A 22860-nucleotide genomic window follows, 5' to 3' on the forward strand; every position below is an offset into this window, starting at 1 on the left:
TTACACTAAAATAAGAAAATCGCTAAATGAGAAATCTAGTGAAAATCCAATGTAATAAAAATTTAAACTTCAAACGCTCATAAAAAACTTAATTTGACTTTCTGGTGGATATTTTTATAATAAACTATAATAAACTTTGACAAACTTATAAAAAACCTTGTATTAAATTTTCAAATCTTAGATTTAAAAATGAATTTTTTTATGAATTTCTAGCTTAAAATTATTTGCGAATTTTCGTGATTTTTATGTGATTTATCAAAAGTCAAACTTTGAATACTTATAAAAAGAAGTTGTGACTATGTATTTCTTTAATTTTTCAACTGCTATTGTAAAAATATGTTAGAAGCCTTGTATTAAATTTTCAAGTTTTACTACCCAATGAATACATTTTTATCGATATTAATTTAAATAAAACTAATAATGATCGAAACTTGCATACGCCTATAAATAGTTCAACTTAAGTCGAAATTTTGTACTGTGGATAGAATATACTAATATAAACATTCGGTGAAAATTTAATGTATCTATAGTCATTTGTTGTAAAGTTACATCAAAAACCAAAATTGATTTTGTCGAAAACTGATTGTGCGTTAAAATTCCCGTTTTTTCCTTAATTTTTAGTTTGTTTTTCCCGATTGTTTAGAAATGTATTGAGAATTATTTACTTTTGACTCCCCAAAGTACCAACTAGTTTCACTTTCTAATCGAACACGGTACTGAAGTCGAAAATGGAAGCACACTTACTGCCCCAAAACGTGATGACAGACACAAAAATAAAAATAAAATTATAATAATAAAAAACACACATCATGATAGAATCAATACATTCATCACTCCGTTTAGAACCTAAAAATTGGAATTTCCAAGGACTATTAAACTCTAATACCTAACTGTCGAAGCTTGTTGTTAACTATCAAAGTATACTTTGATATACTTTGGTACACTATCATCACTGTCTCTCAATGATAACTATTTTATATTAATAAATGTGTTATAAATAGCATATAAATTATTTGTCTAGAGTATTTGCTGTCTATTATATATGTTATTTGTTAATGTTTTTTTTTTTTTATCATTAATACATAGATAGGTAACTGTCTTATTATGAAAATCATATAGTATAAATTACATTAAACTTTGAATATAGGTACGAATTATCGTATAATACTATAGTATTATACCTATATCATCAAATATCTTATGATGAGTAATGTATAACCAACATATTATTAAATATTTTTTAAGAATTTTATATTTAGGACTAGGTAATAATTTGGAAGGATCATAAAAACCGAAAAAATTGTTTATAAGAAGGGGAATTAAATTCCCACTTCCAATTTTCCAAGTAAACATAAAACATTCTCCAAATTTATAAGGCCTTCTTAAATATAGTTTTTTATTAGTTTGGGTCTCTGTGAACGTCTCGATCACGCTGTTCTGAAATATTTAATATAAATTAATCTCGTACATTTATGCAATGTAAACTAACTGAATAGTACATAGGTCCATTTTTACTATTCGTTATTGATAACCATCATTACTTATTCATTATTATTCACCTATACATTCTATTGATGAATAACTATGTATAAATAACGAAAAAAAAATTTATTTATCGCATGTATCTTTACAAGTAATTATTATAATATGACATTATCTTTTGAAGTTCGAACGCATCCATAGGTTAGGGTTATGAGTGATATCATATGAATATATAGGTAGTGCATATTTTTTATACTATCTATATACTACGTAGTCATATTTATCAGCTTAATAAATTCCAAAAGGACTCGATTTTTCGGTCTTCAAGTAGAATTTACCCCGAGCGCTAGAAAATAGCAACAACAATTAGTCCTTAAACCTATTATTGACACAATATGCCTTGTTACAATGTATTTATATTGAAATATAAAAAATATGGAAAACTGGGCATCATAGGTACTTGTGTAAATAATTAAAAAAGTTGCATACTATACATACTTGTTTATGAAACAATAAAGGTAGGTACCTATTTGTAATAATTTATTATCGTTTGATAAAAGTTGTGATCAAAATACTAAAATAGTTAAAATTTATCTATGAAAAATTTAAAACAGAGCCTACCATTATTTTCAATACAAGTACGTATATAGTGTAACCAATGATGGTATCAAACACAGTATAATTAGTTATTCAACTAATTATAATATGTTTGATAAAATTTATAATTTAAGATAAATATTATACTATAATATAATACTTAGGTATAGATTTCAAATTTGTACAATATTCATTAAAAATTGATTTAGGTACATTAGATTAACAATTAAAATTAAATTGTTGGCAATAATTATATTGACCATTATAAATTAGAATTCCGACAGCTTATGTCCTTTTTGGATATGACAAATTCACCATTATTTTTCCTGTTCAAAAACCAAACGTCGAACGGCAAGAACCATGTCACCTTATAATAAATTCACCTGGTTATTGTGTCATGTCCCATTAGAATTTTAGTGTTGTTTTCACACTTATTCGAATTAAAGTCCGACCAAGAATCACATTGTGTCGCGACGAAAGAATTTCTATAGTACAATGAGTCAGCATAGAGAAAGTACGATCTCGAATGACTGCCAGAAACTGTAATCAATTTAATAATAGTATCATTATTGAAAAATGTAGTGTAAATGTTCTTTTCTATACAATTAATTTGTCAATATTTAAATTATCGTGATACATAGGTTATAGGTACATTAATTTGAATATGTATACATTTCCATGACTTTGAGGTGTGAAATGTATTCGTCTGCATTTATTTTTAGTATAAGTAGGTACTACTTAAATAGGTACATAACAGTTACCATACATTAGACAAAAATCTTAAATTGTATATATATTTGTATGATATCTATATTGAAAATATCAGATATGACACATTTATTAATTATTACAAAAATTAGTTTAAATATTTTATTTCAAACTCATAGTTGAACAACTGGGCAATATTAACTTAGTATACGATTTATTAATTTTTGACAAAACAATATCATTATAGTTATTGTTTTTCGACGATACACATGAATAGACAAACTAATTTTTCGTTGATAACGTGCTCGCAATAATTAAGCGCTTTGATTTGACAGCTGGTAGCTGATAGGTACTTACATGACTCAGCTAACTTTAAAAGTTTATATCCGGGTTGTGGTGCTACTCCACCATTTGGATAGAAATCTACGTGGCCCATTCTCTCCATATAGCCAAGAATCCCTAAGGCTGTGTGTATCACGTCCACAAACTCGGCATCGTCTATATTCAAGCGTTCTTTCTGGATAGGAATACACTCAAACCCTATGGAAGCTGGATCTAGACCTATTGAACAACAGTGGTATAAAATATATATTATACACTACGCTCACCTGAACTGTAAATTTGAACTTTATTCAGTGATTACGCACATGATGCGTTATGATATAAATATATATTTAAAAAAAATATGTATATTAAGTACTCCATATTTTATAATAATGATTTATAAGTTTATACAATGAACACTGCCAGTCTAATATATAGGTATAATTAATTAAAATTCACCGGTCTTACAATAGATATTTGACAAATAAAATAATCGTTATCAAAACTGATTAATGACAATCATTGACACAATCATACGCTGTATAATCAAAAATAAATCTCTCGTTTTTCGAATAAAAACCTCATTTAACATTATTTTATTTTGAATTATATTTTATCTATATAGTTTTGATGAAATAAAATACACTATATACATGTAGTAGTAATTAATAATTAAACGTTGATCAATATTTACTTTGAGTGAATTGTTAGGATCAAACATTTATGATGGTTACAATAATAAATTACTCGAACGTTATTTTATGTATTATAGTATCGTCTAATCTACTGAGGAACCGCAAGTTAACGAGAGTAGCAGGTATAAAATTACATAGTTAATTCCTACACATATGAAATCTATACATTTCTACACAAATGTAAAAATGAGATACGTATAAGTTCTTACACGATAAAAAAATGTAACGCGTAATTTTTAAGCTTCTATGCCAATCGTACGCTAATTTTACACTGTTAAATCGATTGTTTATCTTTGGTTATTATTGGAATATAAAACGTTAATACTGCAGCGAAATTGGCTGAATTATAATAAAATGTATGAGATGCACATATTATATTATTATGATTTTTTTATTTTTTTTAAGAAAAGTATCTTGATAACTTACGGTAATCAATTTTTTTACGATATAGGATTTTACACATATCTTCCACTTTTTCTACTGTGTAAGGACTAATACTTACAAAATATTATCTCATATCTTCTGCCTTTTAGGAACAAAAATATTATGTATTTTTTTTAATTGCTAGTAACTTATTACATTCATCCAGTCTGCTCACCAGTGATCCTGCCGATTTTTCCTGACTTAAAATAGGAACTACACGACCCCATGACGTGGGCACCGAGACTGTGACCAATTAAATGTATGTCCGACGCTTTTGTCCCCGTGTGTGTGATCATATTGTCCAAAAATTCGGCGATCGCTTTACCGATAGATAGGGTCAGGATAGCCTGTTTGATGTAATTTTTATTTCCTGCGATTCTGTTCCATTGCACCGAAATCACGTTGTACCCTCCAGTATCGATATAAGCTATAAATATAATGCAAACATATAGTCAACAGCTATTATTATCGCATAGTTTAGAATATTGTAATTTATAGGTAAGCTCCCAGTATAGCGTAGGCAGGATTTACATGAGGAAGTCATTTTAATAATAATAAATAATTTAAATAATTCCGTTAAAAGTTTTTTATGATTGGTTGTAACAAATTATAAATTAATTATTTAATTTATATCTATTATTAAAAGTTACCAACTATTTATTGACTCTGTGTATTAAAATGGTTGTAAATCAGATTTTTTTATAAAATGTAAAAATTCCAGGGTGGGTCAGAACCCTAGAACCCTGCCCCTGCGAACGCCACTGTAATACTACCTTACACATAGCACTACAGATTATATAACATTTTTTGTACAAACTGCAGTGTTTATAGCAAAGGAAACATATTTTTGTATTAGTTTACTTCGTTGTACACCTGATAACTCATAATTAATTCAATATTTAAATATGGTTCATCATTTATACCGTAATAATAATAAGAATAAGAATTATTCTTAGAATATTATGCCAAATTGTGCGTTTGGGCTTGCCTGAAGCGGATTTAATACCGTGATTTTCTACCTATGTCGAACACATGCACGGCAGCCGTGTTATTTGCCAATATTGATATGGTGAAAAGGAAAATATAGAAAATTCTGAAAACAGATTTGAAAGTTCGCTTGAAATAGATATTCCCACATTTTTTTGTTTTGATTTTAATTTCTCCAAAAATTGAAGCATTCCAATTTTTTTAAATATCTATAGTCTTGTTTAAAAAAACAGTTTTGGGAATACTGAGGATAATATCAAAAACGTGAAGAAATCAATCTCAAGAAGTCTTGACAACATGTTCAAATTTTTTTTAGAATTTTTATCATTTCTTAGATCGATCGGTATGTTTGGCAAAGAACACGTTTAAAATCCTATATCACGTGTGTGTTAGACAAAGACAGAAATCGCGGTATCGAATCCCCTTATTGGCATACAACGTACCGGTCTTAATGATAAACACTCCAGTGAAATTATTGCGTGACCCGCGATACCATCCGTGGGTAATAACTTTTAAAGGTAAATCATCAATCCAATGATCGAGTACACTTGATTCGTTACCAAATTTGATTTCTATTGATTTATTATTTCCAAGAATACTGTTTTAGATACATAAAAAGTCTATTATCAAAACATTGTAAAAAAAAAAATTAAAAATAAAACATTGAAAATAAATAATATTTTTATTTTAAATTCTGAGCGGAGTGATTTTACCATGATGTGGGTATATTTATTATTATTTTTTTTTGTGTCTGTCATTACGTTTTGGGGCAGTAAAAGTGCTTCGATTTTTGACTTTAGTACCTCGTTCGATCAGAAAGTGAATATAGTCGGTACTTCGTGGGTCAAAAGTAAAAAATTTTCAATATTTTTCTAAGTAACCGGGATAAACAAACTAAAATTAAGGAAAAAACTGGAAATTTAACGCACAATCAGTTTTCGACAAAATCGATTTTAGGTTTGGTGTAACTTTAAAAAAAAGTAATCTACTGTACAGCAGAGCGACATCCACTTTCCTGCTTTTTATCGTTGTCGTGTTAAAACTTTTTTGAAAGACACAATAGATTTTGGATTATCGGTGGAGCGATGAATGTATTGAGTTTACAATGATGTTCCTATGTCTTTTTTGTGTGCGTATGTAGGTCCACAATTATAAAAGAAAAGTCTTCGATGTTCACATTTGGGTGTGGTTTCTTGTACCCAGTGCCAGCCCAAGATACGGGTGAACCCTCGACAAAAAAGTCCATTGGGCTTAAGGCAAAAGGATTATGTAATTGCATATTAATCGAGTAGTTACTAAATCTAAGTGTTATTCTTAGGCGTTATCCTCGATAAGAAACTTAATTGGTGGCCTCATCTATCGGCTAAACTCCGGCAAACATACCAACGACTAGAGGTTCTCTTTCCAATTTTAAATAGGAAATCAACTATTTAAAAAAAATGTTCACTTATTATATATAAGCAAGTTCTGAGACCTTTACTTTTATACGAAAGTCCTATATGGGACAGTTGTGCTAAAAGCCACTCAAATAAAATTCAAATTTATCAAAACAAAATACTCCGCATAATAACAGATGCTCCCTAGTTTGTACGCAACAAAGGTTTGCATAATGACTTGAAAATCCCTACTATCAATGAGCACATAAACCATATAGCAAACAGATTATTTCACTCACTTACGAACTCAAATGGTGCTGTTCACTATAACTTACACGAAATCCCTCCAATAATACGTCGTCTCAAGAGAGGAAAACCCCACGACCGCAGAAAATGACATCTACCACTAATTACCGCAATATCGAATGCATCATGCCAGAAAATTACTAGCTTAAACCTACTACTTAATATTTAATATTTAATTATTATATCGCAATTATGTATGAAAGAAAAATTGTTAAAAAAAAACTGTAAAAATTGTTTATATCAGTAGGTTTTGATAGCTATTCTAGCTAGGAATGTCTTAATTAAAATAATAAAAAAGTGTTAATTATATTTTTGTTTAGAGGTTGGCGACTGTAATGAACTGGATGATATTTGGTATTGATTGAGTGTGATGCTTAGTTGATTAGCCGTAACAAATATTATAATGATACTTAATTTTCGATTTTGAACATTTCCAACAAACTTAGTTGAAAAACTAGACGTTATTTTATAGTGTGAGAGGATGACATTTGAGTCCTACAATTTTTAATATTAGGTAATTTTATTTATTGTGGTTACCATAAGCTGTTGGCTGTTTAAATGATCAAATCGTGTGTGTATAATAATTATAATGTGTATATATAAATACATTATATATAATGCGTATAATATAACTGTAGAACTGATATTGTATTATAATACTGATCATGTTTTATAATATAAAATTTTTATAACTTCTCCGTAAAACGTCAAGCTATAAAAATCACCTAGTCGAATTTGTAAAAATTTAATTTTAGGGGTCTACGAAAATGGAAAAAATTGGCACATAGTCTAAGGGGAAAAAAGTTTGGGAACTTCTGTTTTATATTTTCAAATTCAATAAATGTCGTCTAGACTAAATATAGTTAAAGGTTTTTCGAATGTTATATTGCGTACCTACATAATATAACAATTATTAACAATATAATGAAAAATAACACTAGTGTGTCGTTCAATTTTTTTACATATCTTTTAAGGTTATATTGCATATCATGTACCTAATGAATAATAATGTAACAATTTATGTATGCAAACCTAGAAGCTATAGTTCTAATAGAAGACAATTCAAAACTAACAAAATAATAAATTTATAAAATATAAATTAACAACATGTTGTAAGTTGTAATTTTCTCGTGAAAAAGTGCCCACCTATATACTGCAGATAGTAGATTTTTAAATTTGTTTAATTTTGATATCATTATATTATTGAATACCTAGTTTTTTTTTCGTTTTGACATTATAAACGTGATATAACGTGTTAAAATTAAACACAACTACACCTAAGTGCATGTATACGTACGAGTTACAATAGAGGAAATCCAATTCTGATCCAACGTCATATAATGTATCGTTCTCTTCTCGAGAAGTGTCATTGTGATTATTCGAAGTGTCATCATTATTTTGTTTGAACTGAGCTAGAATGTGATAAATGATAATAATATATATGTCATAAAATATTTTTAAAAATAAGGTATTTTCTGTTGATGAAAAAAAAAATCACAAACGATTTCTTCGATCTATAAATCTATAATCATATATTGCATTAAACAAGTCTCATATTTATATATAATAGTTATCTATATATTGTCATCATATTATAATAACGATCAGATCGTGATCGACAGTCGTAAATTTGTAATACATTCTTACGGTTATCACAATACTGTCTACCGGCACAATATTATGTGCCAAACGTGCAATCGAATACGAGTGTGATCTAATAGGGTCATATTAGGTATTAATTATCATACAGACCGTATTGGATCAACAGAAACACAAACAACAGGACTGTTGCAGCGGATACGTTCATATTATTATCATCAAAACGAAAATGTCCGACACCGAATACTGTGAATATAATACTAAATCTATACTTAAATAATTTGTGCAATATAACGGAGTCACGGCACCGGTTGTATAGCTGACAAGCGCGATTGTTATATTTACATAGGTATGTGCGGGCCGGGAGCGAGCAGCAATGTTACGCGTGCCCGTCACCGTATAATATATTTCGTACGCTAATATAGGTACTCACACACCGACCGACTTGTGTAAATTTGTGAATGTGTGTTATAGCTCAACTAGAGTTGGTTGGGTTCGCCGCGGAAATACTAGTGAGCTATGTGGTGTGGTGGTGTGTTAGATGTGTGAGTGTGTGAGTGTGTTTACAGATAGTTAATAACAAAATGGTAACACGTTTCAGGTGGATAATTAGTTGCTGTATTATAATACACTATATCAACAATAATAAATTTACAAAAAAAATGTATAAAAATCACAGCAACACAATAGTATAGTTGAAAATATAACATAATGAATAGCAGCCCTAGTGACTGAAACGAATATAATATAAATTAATGCGTCGCCCTTATGGCTAATCAGAATATAACAATTTAACTACGGCCCTTTTGACCAAACCGAATAAAATATATACATCATTAGGTAGATGTTAGAGCTGTAAGCTTGCATAGAAAAATTTTAGTATTTAAAACAAAATACAATTAACAAATACTTGTGGCCCTTTTGGCTCGACAAATTAAATCGTATAAGTGAATAATAAATACTAAAAATAATAAAAACTCACAATTTTTGGAGCGCAGACTGGCGGCCAAGCCGGTCCTGAGCTAAAATAATATAACATAATACACAGCAATGATAACGATAATATTATAGTAATATTTGGCCTTTGTGGCTTACAATAGTAAAATAATATAAATATAAAATGCCTTTAGTATAATTAGCACCAAGAAAAAACAATAGTTATAGTGTAAGGCCCTTCTGGCGTGAAAATTATATAAAAAAAAAAAACAATGATGGTAAACAACCTTTGAATAAAAACTTAAAATAATATTATTAAGTACGCGATGATATGGTGTCGGAACAACGTACGGACGTACGGTACGAGACATGACGGCGGCCGTGATAAATCTTCGTGCATAGAGTGGCGAGCCGTCGCCCGTCAGGGATCGGTTTTACTTATTATATAACTCAACTACTCAACACAATTAAATACAATTATAATGAAAATTAACACAATATTATAATTTAAATATAAACAAATAATATGTTGTGTGCGACGTGCGTGGATGTGTGTGTCATAATATATGGCGCATTCGAATTGCGTCCGCGATTTTGTCACGACACACATCCGAGTTGCGTCCGTGGGTTTCTCGTCACATATACGAGTTGCGTCCACAGGTTGTTCAGCGACTGAGAATAATGTTAGGTGATAACAGATAAACTCATAGATGGTATAGATATCTCAACTATCGATACCTTATCTGTCCGCTTGGTATGGTATTCTACCCAGGCGGTAATGCGGTATTTACATAATATATATATATATATATATAACCTATAGTTCAGTGGCATCGCCAGGAATTTCATCTTGGGGGGGGGGGGGACTTATTGGGGTTTTTGAAAATTTGGTAGGGCCAAAAAAAGTCGCAATCCGTGGTCTTTCTTCCAATTTTAATATAAATAAGGGTAGAGGGCTTACACTCTATATATTGTAAGATTGTGTTGCATAATACTAAGTTTTCACATAATTATTGGTTTTCATTTTAATCGATTATAAATATCATACCTATATAGGTTTATTATTTACACACTTAAACATCAGATATCATTTTCAACAAATTTACATTGGAAATGTGTACTTTATTATAATATAATGCACAAATTACATTTGTTTATGAGTTAATACATTTAAATTTAAATTTAAAAAAATACACAATGTTTATTTGCCTTAGCTCGTACGGTCTTATAATAATAATAATAATAATTTATAACTACAATTATTCGATTTAATTACAAAATTTTGTAAATATTGTGAGGACCATTATCATAATTATTCATATTTTATTCGGTCAAAAAAAAAAATGTTGCCATATAGTCATAGAGAAGTATAGAATTTCAATTTTATAATCTGTTCTTTTAATGAAAATTTTTTTTCTCTTCTGGTTGGGTGGTCAAGGCGGGCCAAGACCAATTTAAGGGGGGGGCGTGATCCGCCTAGCCACCCCCCCCTGCCGCCACCACTCTATAGTTGACCGTGAACTAAGCGATGCGGGACGCAAGTCCATAGAAATGTTGCGAGATTTTACTGTATAATAAAGGACAACAAAATACTCATTAATAACGAATTTTCGAAAAAAAGAATTCTATACATTTTTAATACTATTTATCATGAGCCGTATAGACCGCGGTGTCCATAGAATGTGTTCACCGTGCACCAAGTGCATCACGGTGCACAATTTGGGAACCGCTGAACTCAATTCTGCAATTCTGCCGACTCGCGAGAACTGATATTCACGCGCTTTGCACAAGACGTAGTAATGGCTATTGGCTGCAGACTGCAGTTGCCAGTTGTAACCTTGTAACGTTGTAAGGCTTTCAAGACGCACGTGGTCAGCAGCACGATTTAAGATATATCTTAAATCGTGGTCAGCAGCAAGCTGGTGGTGGTGGTCTACTACGACTGCGTGGTGCCACTTCCCCTTTCCGGATGATTATCCGTGATGTGGCAACACTGAGGCATCACCGTGGCCCGCGACCGTTGTACTATTTTGATTGTTTGTTTTTATAAATTACGAATTACTATTTTGGCATTGCGGATAAAATTAGACCGGACGGCAGTCGGCGAAACCGTTTAGGGTCTCGTTGGTCAGTGCCTCAGTGGTCACAGTCCATCCGGTCCACCCGACGCGCGACCTGTCCTATCCAGTCGACATCGCTTTTGTTGTTGTTATTATTATTATTATCTGTTTGATGTCGTTTTCTTCATTTACCTGTTATTCTTATTCTCATCGTAATATTATTAATTTTGTACAATTACTACAATTTGTTTTTATTTTTGGACTCCGTTTAATGTCTTTTCGTCAACCGGTTCTCGCAATCGATTGCCCTCCGATCACGACGTAGTCTCGTACAGTGTACACCCATCGATATTCGCTATTTTGCGAAGCTACGAAGATAGTGTATTAGACATTAGTGTGCTGTGTAGTCATTCGACATTCGTCGCCGCGTGTTAGTGTGCCAACGATTTGTCGGTTAGGCCAAAGTCCTTACCGATTTACTTGTTTTTTTGGCCGTTCGTCTCCTCGATTTTATAAGACGTTTTTTGCGAACGATCGCGTACACCCAAACCACTAAGTAAGTAACCTAATCCACACAATGTATTACAGACGCGGTCCTGATCGATGTAGGTTGTAAGGCTCTCGGTCTTTACTGGATGATATATTATCTGATAATGTTCTAATATAATATGCAGTGAAACCTCCCTTGGACACTTTCAAATAACATACACTTACCCACAATTTCACTCTTTGCACAAACTTAACCCTCTGAATAGCGTATACAATTTCAGCAACCAATTGTGTCCGTTATATATAGTTTTCACTGTAAATTATACATTATATGAACAAGTTTACCTATGATAATACTTATTTTATTTAACCAGATACTGCTACAACATATTATTTAAGTACTCTGGTATCTATTTAGCTATTTAGGTAAGCTAATAAATTTTTTGACATGGAGTTGACGCTCAAAGTCGTCCTATCTAAATGTTGAATGGCTACCAAGGTACATTGTTTAAGCTTAGAACTGAATCAACTAATTTATTAATTTGTATTCCTTTTATCTAGGTTCAATCATCAATGTCTTCAAAAAAACCATTTGCTGTCAAAGACAAGGTCTTTGTAAAACGACGAGGATATCCTGCTTGGCCTGCCTTAATAATTGGTATTAAAGCTAACCCTGAATCGGAACTAGTTTATACTGTATATTTTTATGGAACTGGTAACTACGGAGAATGTAAACCAGAATTACTATGTCTTTACGAAGAAAACAAGTATAAGCTAGGTAAGCCCCGAAGAAAACAAAAGAAATTAAAACAATTGGTTGAAGCTCTCATACAAATAGAAAATGATTCCAAAAGTGATTTTATCTCTGACAAAAATGTTGGAGTATTTGTGCCACCAATTTCAACAACAAACGTTAATCAAGAATTATCTTTAGAAGATAAATCCAAAAATTTGGATAAAATCAAAAATCAAAGTGAATTAAATCCCACAAGTGAAAAAAATGAGGAAGTAAAGTCATTTAATGACCCAAGTGTATCCAAAGGTATAAGAGTTGTTTCTTTAAGAAAAAGGATATCCAATTCTACAGATTTAAAAAGAAAACTAACTGATGCCACACACGAAGAAGTACTGAAGAAGCTAAAAACATCAAAAAGTTTCAACCCTATAGATGTTCAACCTATAGTATTGTTAGAACCATTAAAGAGTGCTTATTTAGAAAAAAAATTGAGTGAAAAACAGGTTAGTTACATTATATTTATTTTTAAGATGAACTAGATAGGAAAAGACAGCGTTGTTAAATATAATTTTAAAAATTATCTTAATAATTATTCAATAGGATATTATACATATTATCGGGCATATTATATAAATATTTGGGTAGATTTATTTTTGTTGCATATCTAATTAGATAATTGTATTTTCATTTCTAGACATAAGGTCTATATACTTACCATAGAAGTGTGCATTGAATAAACCCTTCACGAACCAAGCAACATTTTTTTGGATATTGGTACCTACCTATCTAAATTATAAACTCTTATATTTTGTAGAAATATCAAATTGCTTATAATATAATATGTGTTATTTTATTTTTATTTTCATATCATCGGGCTACCTTTATTTTTATAATAGATGTAAAATAATGTAATGGCAGCGCTTAAGTAAAATGTTCAAAACTAGTAATTATAATGGCTAGTGGGAACCATTATCGGCCCATTGGCCGTTGTGGCCAAAATTAATTTTTTGTTCTCCTGTTTCAAGCTCTCAGTCTAGCCTAATACTAGGTACATGATAGGTATTTCCGAGGGCACTTCTATACTTAAATAATGATTATTAGTTTTCTGTTATGAATTATAAGGTTAATTATTTGTCATAGGTATCTGTTAAGTTTCTTTTTATAATCAGTTCTTTAAAATTTCAAAAATAGTTTCATTTTGTGCTATTTACGGTGGCAAGTTCTGTGTTTTTTTATAATGGATGCTATTTTGACAATAATGCTTCTGAGGTTGTAATTATGAACAACTTCTGAGTAAAAATAAATTTAATCCATTCTGTATTAGTACAGTCTACAATTAATACATTTAGTTATATCTTTTAACTGATATTTAAGTAATTTAGAATAATAAAAATAGTCCAATGGTAGGTGCTTCAGCTAAGCATTTCTGACATTCTGATAACATTGTTAGGTGTTTGTGAATGATACCCTTGTTGATCATAATTCATAATGATTATTAAATTATCATAAATATGATTATCTATTAATTAATTTATGTTAAAATAGGGTGAGGAACAAATCTCTCAAAATAATCAGGCAATTATGGATTACAAACTAATTAAGTCCAAGTTATTTTTGTAGGTACATAAGTAACAAGAATATGAAACCATTTTGTTTCATCTGGTAAAGGATTAATATATCTTTAATGAAACCAAATACCTAAATATTATCTACCTACGCCTAATCATGTATTCATTAAAATCATTCAAGTGGTAATATTTAATTATGAATTTTAACATAAAAGCTGTAATGAATATGTACTTAAATTTACATCAGATGCATTCAAATTTTAGAAAAAGAGTAGAACAAAGTATTTATTTTAATAAAACATATTTCTTAAGAAATTTCTCTGAAAATGTGCATTGTTAGTACTTACCTATTTCAATTTGACTTATAATTAATGACCACTAGTGTTTATCTATATAGTGTATTATTGTATATAAAAGAAACATTTTAAATATCTAAAAATAAACTTGCATACAACCTCAAATATTTATGCCTACCTACAATATTGAGTAAAATATCCAAGACAATATCTAAATATCTAATCAAAAAAAAATTTAAAACCATTACCTACTAACTTAAAATTAATGTAAGAATAATAGTTTACATCGCAAAAACAAGTCATAATATTTTTTATTTAACTTTGGGAGTATTTTATTAATAATTATTAATTAAATGTATACAGAAATTAATACGGAGATACTATTTCATACCAAAGTGTTGTATAAATACACAACCGTATTGTTTTTTTTGACAATAATTAGTACCATAAGTACATTTTAAAAATTGATAGTAATACATCAATATATTTATTCTATAGGTATCAAATACATATTATGATGACATTATTTACTTTAACACAATTCTTTTTTTTGTACCTACATTCTACATAGTTTAAAAACTTTCATGTTACTCAGATAAGTACCTACCTTCCGCTACCTACAGTTTTTTTAACAACATTAAATGTTATATACTATAATAATACCATATATTTTATTATACATACATTTATGTATAAATATATATATATATATTATATTATATTATATATATATATTATTTATTATAATATTTACTTTTCTATAGAAATTTGGTTATTTAACAACATGCCTACTTTATAATACTCTATAATTTATCCTTCACACTATCAACATCTAACACAAAAATAACTTTTCTTAAGATAATGAAACAAATTGTTTATATCTACATTTTAGATTCTAAGGGGAGCAATGAATGTATTTTATTTATTGATTTATCTAGGTAGGTACTTCATATACATTTTTTTCAACTATAATATTTATAACATATTAACTAATTTATTTACTTTATTCTCAAATTCATTGGTTTGATTATCTATGTAATTTTCTGAATGCTTACCATCTAAAACTTGGTCGTTTTTTAATACTATATCATATTATTATATTTGCATTGAAAAAGTAGAGGTCATAACATTAGTATAGGTACTTTGGATAATATTAAACTTAAGCATTATTTTTTTATTTTTTTTATTTAAGGGTATAGTATTATTCGGAGTATTATTTTAGTACCTGTGTATGTTTTAGTTGTAATTTGAAAATATTAATTTAATAATAACTGTTAATATATTATAATTTACAGAAATTTAAAACTGCTGATAAAAATGTTGCTGCTGCCAATGAACAAATTATTGAAACACTTAATAATAATACTACTAAATCTGTACTTGAAACCAGTGACACCACATTAGATAACTGTGCAATTGCAGAACCAATAAAAATGAATGATAGTATTCAGTCAGATATAGGACGTATATCACGCTTTGGTCGTAAAATCAAGTTAAACAGACTGTCTGACCATGATATTGTCACCAAAGTTCCAAAAAAATTGAAGTTTAAGAAAGCAGATTCCAAAAGTTTGAAAACTCTTAATCCTGACAATAATGAAACTGCTGATTTTTCAAAACAAAATGTCAAAACCAGAGGTAAAACATTGATTTTTTTGTGTATTGTGTATGTATAACAATTTGCTTATGTTAACTAAAAGTACCACCTAAGCTAGAATATAATATCTACCTTTATAGAAATTAATTTTCCTATGGGTAAAAAATGGATTTTCTTTTCCTCAACATTAAAATTATAAATTATGTACCATTACTTCTTAGATCTTAGTGTACTAAAAATTCTCCAAAATGAGGAAATATAACATTGGTGTTGTCAATCATGGTTTGCCCGTTCTCTAATATATAACTCCCAAAATCACACTAATTTTTGAAATCACACACTGCATTACTACTTTTGGAGAGTGATGAGTTCTCTTGTGAAATTGCTTTGGGTCATTTTCCACCCAGTACCTGAAAATTTACTTCATTACCATTCCACTGAGATGAAAGCGAGCTTCTTCACTATTGAAAAAAGTTTAACTTCCGTGGACCAAACAAAAGTACTAATATTCAAAACTACACTGTTTTTTTATGCACCCTTTAATCTTGATTTATTATTTATAACACAATATAGCATTATTTTGCATTGATGAACTTATACAGTAAAATTAAAAATACTAAGACTAATATTATCTTTTTTTTATTGTCATTCAGGTAAAATATGTTGTCTGCACTTTTTCATCATAAAAAAATGCTTTATTTTTTATTTTCATAATTTCAGATCCAAGTACAAAAGCAATGAAGAATTTGAAAAGTAATGTAATATCTATACCCGTATCAATACCATGTTCGCTTGATAGCGTATCTAAAGAAATAAGTGTACAAAACAGCAATTGTCACCGGAGAAATCCACCAAATAATCTTATCAAAAATGTCATGGGTTCTCTACCAAATGTAGAAGTTGAGTGGAAAAAAATGGAATCAAGTAAAGCACATCAAGTTAATTTACTACTGACAGAAGTAAATTTGCTTGATTGTGTTTATAAATTAAGTTCAGCTTTATCAATTAACTATAGCAAATTAAGTTATGAAATGGCATTGAAGTCATTGGAACAGATCAGTGAATTACAATTTAATGCTCTTATGTTAATAAAACATAGATGTATTGTTGATAAAATTACAAAAGTAACAAAGTATGTAGGTGATGTAAATAACTGGTCCTTAAGCAAACAAGAAACTATTGAACATTTTGATAAAGCAAACCAAATTCGATGCAAGGCTCAAAAAGTATTACATAAATGTATATCATTATTCACTGTACTTGATGGACAAACATTCGAAGAGGTATACAACCATGAAGTTAATGTGTTTATGGAAAAGACTCAACATTTGACCAATGATCAGATTTATGGTTGTACTACAGATAAATTGTACAAATAATTTCTTCTGCAAACATGTTCAAGTTGTAACAATAATTTGCTATTTTTTTAGTTATCTATAAATATTTATTATATACAATTTTGCATCCAATATTAGTTTTTAATTGTAACTACCTACAATAGTTGTAAAATTCAAGTTACATCTTGTTTAAAACCAAAAAAAAAAAAAAAAAATGTATACCATGGTAATTTTTTAGTACAGGATTGAGAATATTATAAATTTTATTGTTTTTTATTTTTGGAAAACGATTTAATATTATATGTTGTATCGATTTTGTTATTTTTAAATTAATTTAATTTTGCATATTGCAATACAATTCTATTCAGACAAAAAACAATATTTTAAATGTATTGTTATTAATCACATAGTATCAATATTTTGAACATGTGATGAAAAATACTATTTACATTTTAAATAGTTATGGGACAATTAAGTATTTTGTACTATAAGGTTGTTTTTTTTTTTTCAGTTTTCAGCTTAAATAATAATTATGTTGTTTAAAAGTATTCATATAATAAAAATAATTTATCTCATTATAACTTAAAAATGACTTAAATGAATTATAATAAATATTTATATTGTATTTGTTTAAGACAGTGACATAATATTGTGTATCATTATACTAGTAAAATATATGTTTAAGATTAGCACATTGTATAAATAAATGAAGTGTGGCGTATCGCGTATAGCAATATACAGATTAAATATTGTTACAATATAATGTAAGACTTTTTTATATTTTATTTAATATTTACCTAATTATTTATTTAAGCAATTTTAGCATGATTAAATTGAATAGGCTCATAGTATTATCATACCAATTTGTTTGGATTCAACATGTACATCAGATAGTTCAATTGAACTGCCTTAAAAATAGGTTGGGTTACTAGGTAAAATATTAACAAGAAGTTCATAAAATAATTTATGTATAATAATTTAAGCCCATTACACAGAAATCTGATGGGGCCAATCAAGATATTTGATCTGTCAGTTTTAATCTTATTTGACGCCTCTGGATTAAACGATAACAATTTCAAGAAACACTTGGATTTAGGCGTTTTAGCAATGGTTCTTAAGTTCCAAATTATCAAAATTTTATGTACTATTTTGGTACAAGTTTTTTTCAAAGTAAAATACAGGGTATCCCACAAAGATTTACCAGTTGCGATATCTCCTGAGGAGGTAATATTTATATCATAAATCTTTTTTATTAGACTCGCATAGACAAGGGATACATATGTATTTTATTTTTTAATTAGAAATTCTTAGGTAAAAAAGTTAAAAAAAATTACTGTTTAATGTTGAAAAAATAAAGATCCCTATTTTATAGAGTTTATTTTGTTGAAAATGTTGACCTTTCAACATTTTATTTTCATTTAGTTTATGATTTTAATTCATTTTTTTTTAGTTTATTGGTAAAACGGCAAAAACTGGTAGAGAGTGGATCCCTATTATTGATGACGCCGTTATAAGAGACCCCGAAGATCCGGATCCGGAATTCCGGACTAGGAATAATATTATTATAACCGTCGAAAAATGTTACACGGGCCGGAAAGTGTCGAAAACGTCAATGGAAAATAAGGGGGGAGGTCGACCCTACACGTTTACTGACCATACACGAAGTGGCTAGTTTGCGCCGTTTGCGGTTGGTGTGCGCTCGATCATCGTCGACGACGCACGAGACCCTCTGGCGACCGGCTGCAGTACGATCGCGCGGGCAACGATTTCGCCCCGACGGCCGACGGAGATTGCGACTCGGCGGCGCCGATTGACGCAGAAGACAAAGGGATGGGACGACAACGCCAGCGCGAAAATTACCGACTGTCAAGGATCAACGCGCACGCGGCTCGCTCTGCAGTCCGCTGGTTCACACCGTTTCGTCCCGCGGCCGGTAATCCCACGTCGGCCGGTTCGCTTATCCACGTGCAGCGGTCACCGCAAATTCCGTCTCGATACTCGTCCGCCCATCATGTGACCAGTTGTGTAAACGTCATCGACAAACGTTGTGACTTTGTGAGGGCGACCGGTCGTATAGCCTTACAATATAATATGCAAATCCGCTCCCAATCGCCATCCAGTATCCATCCGCCCTCCTTGGTTATGGGTCGCTTGTACGGTGAATTTTTTTTATGTTTTTCCTGTATTTACTACGATATTTTGCAAATTTATATAGGTAATGTTCTAAATTTTTTGACCTCCCATGGTCCCATCCTTTATGAAATTATAAAAAATATAAGTATGAATTGAAATTTAAAAAAAAATGTTTTGTTATTAATTACACAATGCCAAAATATTATAATTAGGTATGTATTTACAAATTAAATATGATGATTTGGATTTAAGTCCAAGGCCTCGCAAATTATATAGCGCCGGCACTATCGCAGCTAGACTTGTTATTACTACCTACTGCATAGTACGATATAATGTTATTTAGATAGGTCATTAGCACGAATCACATTGAAGACTCATTTATAACATGATATCGGTTCCACATTAAAAATAAGAGCCGGTGGAGTTTGCTACGAGCCCTCTCTAAGCTCCGAGCCCCGGAACTGCAGCACCAGCTCCTCTTCTCACGTCGTGCCTGTAGGACACCAACCCATTCATTAATATTTCTTGCGAATCACGAGATTCAAATATAAATATAAATTTCTTTCGAGTCGAAACTGATACTAGATATTACAATTAAAAATTGAATACATTTTAAACTCCAAAACAATTAGAAAATTTAATTGGTCTTTAAGAATTTTGTTAAACTTCTAAATTAAAATGACTAGTAGACATTTCATTTATAATTAAAACTGTTCCGTAATTTTAATACCTAGGTATATATTATGTAATATGTTTATAAAATAATTGACTGACTAAATAAATAGTTGAATATATGCCTATTAGATACGTATTAGATCTAATATTATAAATTCTACCCATAACAATTATTTTAAGAATTAAATTCAAAAATATTAAATACTCCATTGTAAAACAAATAGTCAGGTATTACAACGGCTTCATTCTTCATTCAAAACCTAAACTAAATTAAACTTTGTTTTTGAACAATATTACGGATGCCGTTTGATTTTCATTCATCAAAATAAACAATAAAATAGATAAATACCCGTTGATCAAGAAGTTGTGAAGGGTTTGTTTATAAAAAAAGTAAGTTTTCTATATTATAATATATTTTTATTTAATATTTCCTTGGACCGACGGCTTGGAATTTCATAAAAAAAAAAAAATGAATAATGGACTCAAAAAAGAAACTAATTAAGAGGCTTAATGGCACGATGGGTATTATGAAATTGACTCGTTAAGGAGGGAAAATGTTGCATAAAAAAACACACACACACAGCAAACGGAAACTGTAATTTTGGTTAGATGACGGAAATTATTTTAAGGAAGGGTGGCTTGTAATTAAAAAAGATTTACGACTGCAGAAATATTCATCTCTTTGGTTGCCCTTCTTTCGACATACATTTCAACCCTTTAACTAAACATAATATGATAATATTATATGCAGAATAATAATTAAATGATTACCTATACAAAGATTTCGGTGTACCAAGAATCTAATGTACACCGTTTGCCTACGGTTTGTTTTTATTCTTGTTCTCATTATTATAGAATTATAAATAAATACAATTAAATATTTTACCACAAAAGTCAACAGATTAACATCGTCGTAAGTTTTATGGTAGATAGGTACCTACTCTTATCGCGTATGTAGGTACCTACTGTTTCCATCTTCATGCCGTCCGGCATAACGAATGATGGAAAGAAGAGAAGTTGGCGCCACGGACTAAGATATTAAAGTATAATATACGTATCTCAGTCCATGGTAGGCACTTAACTATCCAACTATTCTACCTGGTAGATAGATTAGGTAATATAGACCTGGTTTTAGATGTCACCGTTCTGTGTTGATTGTATTAATTGTTGAGTTTCAAATTTATGTTATAAATACATATTGTTTATGTTAAATAGGTAGATATTATTCAAATTGGTATCAATTTATCTTAATCTGCAAAGGTATTGAATAAGAAGGTCGCCGTTACCTATTCAATTTATATTTTTTGATGTGACATTTTGTTGTTGTTTTTTTAAATAATCATTTTGAGAAACAAGATCTAAAATTTCAGATCAACATAAATATATATAAATATAAAATGGTACCCATTTACAATTTCAAAATGTTAAAATGTAAGTAAGTAGGAACCTACTTTTAGTTAATTATTGGTACCTATATAATTATTTGTATGTTCCTTCTTATATTGTTGGTGAATGCATTGGCGGACTTGGAACAGAATATTAAGTGGTGGAGGGGCTATCCTACGCAATACTTTTAATAATATTATTGAAAAATTAATTTTATTATTACCTATTTTGTTTTAATTATAAATTACTGGTGTGTGGGTCAAAGGGAATAAGCTGATTTTTATGGATGAAAATACTTAAAACAAATATTTTATAGATAATTTTACGCCAGGTTGACTGGCGACACTGATATTTGGCTATCTAATTATTTGATAGACCTGTTTACCACTTTTATGGTTGTATCCTAAACATTAATAATAATATTATGCGTCCTATCCATCCATATTGTGTTTAATTAGTTGAGAACAATAAATTACGATCTTAACTTCGAGGTTGAACCGTGATCCGAATATTAACTGGTAACACAGGAGATTCAACATCAGTAATTGAGAAAAGGTCAGTATTTAAAGTTTACGCAGACTTAAGTGACAATATACATTAGTTTATATGAGTAGGATTTACTGTTGAATCTGAGACAGGTTTCTTTTTTTGACTCATGGACATGGTGTTAGTCATTCACGAATGGTTGTAATATAGTTGTTAACATTTCAGGATACAAGTAAAACAAATATATTTAATGACATTTCAGTCAATCAATGTACCAATGAAAATAATTTTTTTTATGTGTCATAATCTGGATATAATGCATTTTATGAATTCAATTAGGTATAACAACATAATATGGCAAAAAATTGTAAAATGAAACAAAAATGGTTATTAAATTAGGTAAATTAAAATGTCAAGTTTAACTTACGAATTAGGTATATACCTATACCTACGTAGCTATATTTATGAATATTTGTATATTTATAAATTACGAGTATACCAACCCCTAAAAATGTTGTAGTTATGAAAACTTTTTTTTACATATCTACCTATACATTTTAACTTTTAATTCGTTATTTATATTGTTTATGATTTGTACCACTCCCTCAGCCTCTTTATTTTTTTTTGTACGTTCTTGCCACTCTATTATTTATTAGTGAACTTA

At 29.7% G+C, this 22860-nt stretch overlaps 3 protein-coding genes across 4 annotated transcripts in view; 2 read left to right on the forward strand and 1 right to left on the reverse strand.

Annotated features, from left to right (window-relative positions):
* Window positions 1–1591: 1591 nt before the first annotated feature.
* On the reverse strand, window positions 1592–8804 carry LOC107165949 (lipase member H-B-like). Of its 2 annotated transcripts, XM_089225312.1 has the most exons (8): window positions 8651–8804; window positions 8196–8310; window positions 5660–5814; window positions 4405–4656; window positions 4309–4332; window positions 3145–3348; window positions 2463–2619; window positions 1592–1828 (listed from the first exon to the last, which is right to left on the reverse strand). In XM_089225312.1, the coding sequence occupies exons 1-8, from the start codon at window positions 8703–8705 to the stop codon at window positions 1771–1773; spliced, it is 1020 nt and encodes a 339-aa protein (XP_089081438.1). In that variant the 5' UTR covers window positions 8706–8804; the 3' UTR covers window positions 1592–1770. The 2 variants fall into 2 exon arrangements, with proteins under 2 accessions (XP_089081438.1, XP_089081439.1); XM_089225313.1 differs by lacking the exon at window positions 4309–4332.
* A 2786-nt stretch (window positions 8805–11590) lies between these two features.
* On the forward strand, window positions 11591–18214 carry LOC107165956 (JIL-1 anchoring and stabilizing protein). The gene is made up of 4 exons (XM_015514414.2): window positions 11591–12049; window positions 12544–13221; window positions 15878–16220; window positions 16900–18214. Exons 2-4 carry the CDS (start codon window positions 12556–12558, stop codon window positions 17556–17558), a joined length of 1668 nt encoding a protein of 555 aa, XP_015369900.1. The 5' UTR covers window positions 11591–12049; window positions 12544–12555; the 3' UTR covers window positions 17559–18214.
* A 4032-nt stretch (window positions 18215–22246) lies between these two features.
* LOC107165948 (lachesin-like) overlaps window positions 22247–22860 on the forward strand; it is a 112627-nt gene continuing 112013 nt past the window's right edge. The window contains exon 1 of the mRNA XM_089226675.1: window positions 22247–22265. The gene's annotated coding sequence lies outside the window, so the exon portion shown is untranslated. The remainder of the gene's footprint in view (window positions 22266–22860) is intronic.

The sequence above is a fragment of the Diuraphis noxia genome, unplaced genomic scaffold, assembly GCF_037042655.1.
Source record: "Diuraphis noxia isolate RWA-SAM2 unplaced genomic scaffold, SU_Dnox_SAM2 contig0004, whole genome shotgun sequence".
NCBI classification, from domain to species: Eukaryota; Metazoa; Arthropoda; class Insecta; order Hemiptera; family Aphididae; genus Diuraphis; species Diuraphis noxia.

What these genes read in the sequence shown, in the direction of transcription:
- LOC107165949 (XM_089225312.1), bottom strand. Translation starts at nt 8,705, where the DNA reads ATGAACGTATCCGCTGCAACAGTCCTGTTGTTTGTGTTTCTGTTGATC. An exon ending in AAAAATCGGCAGGATCACTG is followed by an intron (nt 4,333 to 4,404) that starts GTGAGCAGACTG and finishes TGTTCCTAAAAG; the next exon opens with GCAGAAGATATGAGATAATA. An exon ending in AAGATATGAGATAATATTTT is followed by an intron (nt 3,349 to 4,308) that starts GTAAGTATTAGT and finishes GTTGTTCAATAG; the next exon opens with GTCTAGATCCAGCTTCCATA.
- LOC107165956 (XM_015514414.2), top strand. Translation starts at nt 12,556, where the DNA reads ATGTCTTCAAAAAAACCATTTGCTGTCAAAGACAAGGTCTTTGTAAAA. An exon ending in AAAAATTGAGTGAAAAACAG is followed by an intron (nt 13,222 to 15,877) that starts GTTAGTTACATT and finishes TATAATTTACAG; the next exon opens with AAATTTAAAACTGCTGATAA. An exon ending in ACAAAATGTCAAAACCAGAG is followed by an intron (nt 16,221 to 16,899) that starts GTAAAACATTGA and finishes TCATAATTTCAG; the next exon opens with ATCCAAGTACAAAAGCAATG.